Below are 3,362 nucleotides of genomic sequence, written 5' to 3'. Positions count from 1 at the left end.
TGGATGGGTATATGAATAGGAAGGGTTTGGAGGGATATGGGCCGTGTGCTGGCAGGTGGGACTAGATTGGGTTGGGATATCTGGTCGGCATGGACGGGTTGGACCAAAGGGTCTGTTTCCATGCTGTACATCTCTAAGACTCTGTGACTTTATGCTCAGACACCATATGATCCATGAGGTGTGGATGAGGTGAGCTGCAATACCTTAAGCATTTATCATGGGGTTTCTGCTAAATCAGATAGGAGTCAAGGAAAGATGATTTATTGGTATAAGGTACAACTAAACCCAGTATTAGACTCCTCACACAGTGCAATGTCACAGTGATGTTTGTTCACACAACAGTACCAACATCTCCTGCTAGAATTTATTCTGGTCATATAGAAATAACAGCAGGAGACCCTTCAACCCATCATGTCTGTGTCAGTTAAAGAAAGCTAAGCCACCCTAAATCCCATCTTGCTGCATTAAGTCTGCAAACTTGTTCCCAAGTCCTTCAGTGAACATGTGAGCAGGTTTCCAATGTGCTGGCAGTTCCAGCCTTGACCGTGCTTTCAGATCGAGAGTTCCAGGTCCCCATGACCCTCTGGGTAATGAGTATTTCCTCAATGTTTATTAGAGCAATGAAACTATCCTCAGCCTCTTTGGCTCCAGGTTAAACCACCCCAGCTAATCCAATTTCTGGACATTGAGAGTTCTGTTAATGGATCAGGGCTTACTATGACACTATGACACTTTTTCAATTGTACTAAACACAACTAAACCCACAGGATGGAAATGAGCAAACACGTTTGGTCAAATGTTCAGTATAAAGGCCTTGATATTCCATGACGTGGAGGAGCTGGTGTTGGACTGGCGTACAAAAGTAAAAATCACACAACACTAGATTATAGTCCAACAGGTTTATTTGGAAACACTAGCTTTCAGAGTGCTGTTCGTTCATGAGATAGCTCTGAAAGCTAGTGCTTCCAAATAAACCTGTTGGACTATAACCTGGTGTTGTGTAATTTTTAACTTTGATATTCCATGTTGTGACACCATGTTATAGTCTCAAGTTTGTCTATTAGGTATATTGGAACAGGATTAGGCCAGTCAGCCCATCAAGGTCACTGCAACGCCTCAGTAGCATTTTGACTCATTGATCTCTCCATCAAAAGGACCACAAAGTTAACAGGAAGTGGCTGCTGTGCCCGTTGAGGTTGGGGAATGGAAGGTGGTGAACCGAGGAAAGGGTTAGCTAACACCAGCTTTTGGCATTGCTCTAACATTCTCCAGCTGAGGGCCAAGCAAATTGATAACCGTGATGTTGCTGTGAACACTGAGTATTAACAGCCAGAGCTTTGCTGAGTTGCCGTCTGTTTTGCTAAATGACATTTGGTTTATTTGGAACTGATTATGTGAGAATTTGGCTGACTGTATGTCTGCTGAAACCTTTAATGTTTGAATCCTTATGTGAGGCAGCTGAAATATAACTGTTTTTTGTATTCTGCTTTTACCCACATATGTTTCTTTTTAAGGTTGATAGTTGGGTATTTTTATAAGTTTGTTTAACTTATTTGGTTAATGAAATATAAGTGATCATTGCAGCACAAACATCCTCCCTTCGTGGGATTTGAATTATATTTTTTCTGATATTGGAAAGAATTCCTCAAGTACTTTCACTGTCACACTGACCCTTCCACAAGCACGACACGCATGTCATAAGCTGAATTAGACTTGACAGGAGTTAAAACTGCGGTGATTCTGAGGTGCCTTGGCAAATAAAGCTTTCTGTTGAGAGCTCTGTTAATGGATCAGGGCTTACCATGACACACTTGTTCTGTGGGAGTTATTTTAAGGAAAAGCATATGTACAACCTTCCAAAGACTAGTTAAGGTTACTTAAAGTTTGGAAAGACTATAAGCTGACTTCAATTATAATTCCAATTTCTCATTAATGTTAAAGAGGGCAGAGTAATGTTACTGACCTGAGGATTTGTGGTGGACTGTACCCTTAACTGATGCTTAATATTGTGGAGCTGCTTCAGACAGCTACTGACAATGTGGTATCAGCAAATGACCTATAAGAATCTTACTCACTGCCCCTGGTGGGAAGGTCTGATATTCCCAGGTCAATCCATCTCTCCGTAACTCTGGTGGTGTTGCCGATGCCAATCTGTTCCCTGTTAGGAACCAATCATGCCACAAGACTTAGTTCTTGAGCAGAACAATTCCGTAACTCAACACCTTAACCCTGACTCAATCAAGTAGCCAACACCCTAAATTGACAGCAATAAAGGGGACAGGAATTGAGTGTTAAGAGCAAATGAATTAACTATCGATTGAGTTGCACAGTATGGCCTTATAATTTTGAGCATCAGATCATTCACATTCACCATCAGTCTGACCAGATCACTCATTGTCTACTTTTGTTCAGTGTCCTGTCACTCTAAGTTAATTATTTGTGCATTGCTGTTCTTTTAATTCTTTCAGGACTAGTTTGATGTAACTGGTCGTGTTGATAAAGTACATTTTGTATGTGATCTTTACTGTTTCCTGTCTCTTCTCTCTCGTTATACAGTCTGGCAGCCAAACATGCTGGAAGTGCAGCCAATCAGAAAAAGTCTACCAGGTCAGCTGGTAATTCTTATCCAATATCTGCTCAGTTTGTATAGATGACCTGTTTATACTCACTATAAGGGCCTTGTGTCTGATGTCAAACTGAGGAGAAGAATTATCATAGAATCCCGACAGTGTGGAAGCAGGCCATTCAGCCCATCAAGTTTATTCTGACCCTCTGAAGACCATCCCACCCAGATCCACCCATAACCTTGCATTTCCCATGGCCAGTCCACCTAAGCTGTACATCTTTTGACTGTGGGAGGAAACCGGAGCACATCCACACAGACACGGGGAGAATGTGCAAAACCCACACAGACAGTTGCCTGAGGTGGGAATTAAACCCAGGTCCCTGGCCCTGCGGGGCAGCAATGCTAACCACTGAGCTACTGTACCACCCCAGTAGAGCATAGGTTTCTCATCATTTATGGTGAATGACTGGAGCTTTCATAATCCACATTGTTTAGAGGCTGGGAACTTTAGGAGTGAAATTACAATTGTTTTGGGAATAAACTAGCTCCTGCATCACCATTTGGGAAACTTTCAGACCAACTGACCAAGATCTTACCAGACCGAAGGATTGCCATTGGCATTAAAGGGTACATGTGTATCGTTGTTGACTCTGGGTGGATGTGGGGTGGGGGGGGGAGTGAAATCACATCTCCCCTCTCCCCACCCCCGCCCTCACATCCCCTCCCCCTCCCCAACCCCCACTCACATATCCTCCTCCCCAACCCCCACCCACACCCTCACATCCCCCTCTCCCCA

At 43.3% G+C, this 3,362-nt stretch overlaps 1 protein-coding gene across 1 annotated transcript in view; it reads left to right on the top strand.

The window, feature by feature from the left end:
• LOC122559450 (neuron navigator 3-like) overlaps positions 1–3,362 on the top strand; it is a 163,935-nt gene that overhangs the window by 100,971 nt on the left and 59,602 nt on the right. The window contains exon 6 of the mRNA XM_043708901.1: positions 2,557–2,607. Within this exon, the coding sequence (XP_043564836.1) occupies positions 2,557–2,607 (51 nt within the window). The remainder of the gene's footprint in view (positions 1–2,556; positions 2,608–3,362) is intronic.

This window comes from Chiloscyllium plagiosum, chromosome 19, assembly GCF_004010195.1.
Source record: "Chiloscyllium plagiosum isolate BGI_BamShark_2017 chromosome 19, ASM401019v2, whole genome shotgun sequence".
NCBI classification, from domain to species: Eukaryota; Metazoa; Chordata; class Chondrichthyes; order Orectolobiformes; family Hemiscylliidae; genus Chiloscyllium; species Chiloscyllium plagiosum.
The sequence above is the reverse complement of the archived record's forward strand: the minus strand, read 5'-3'. Positions and strand labels throughout refer to the sequence as shown.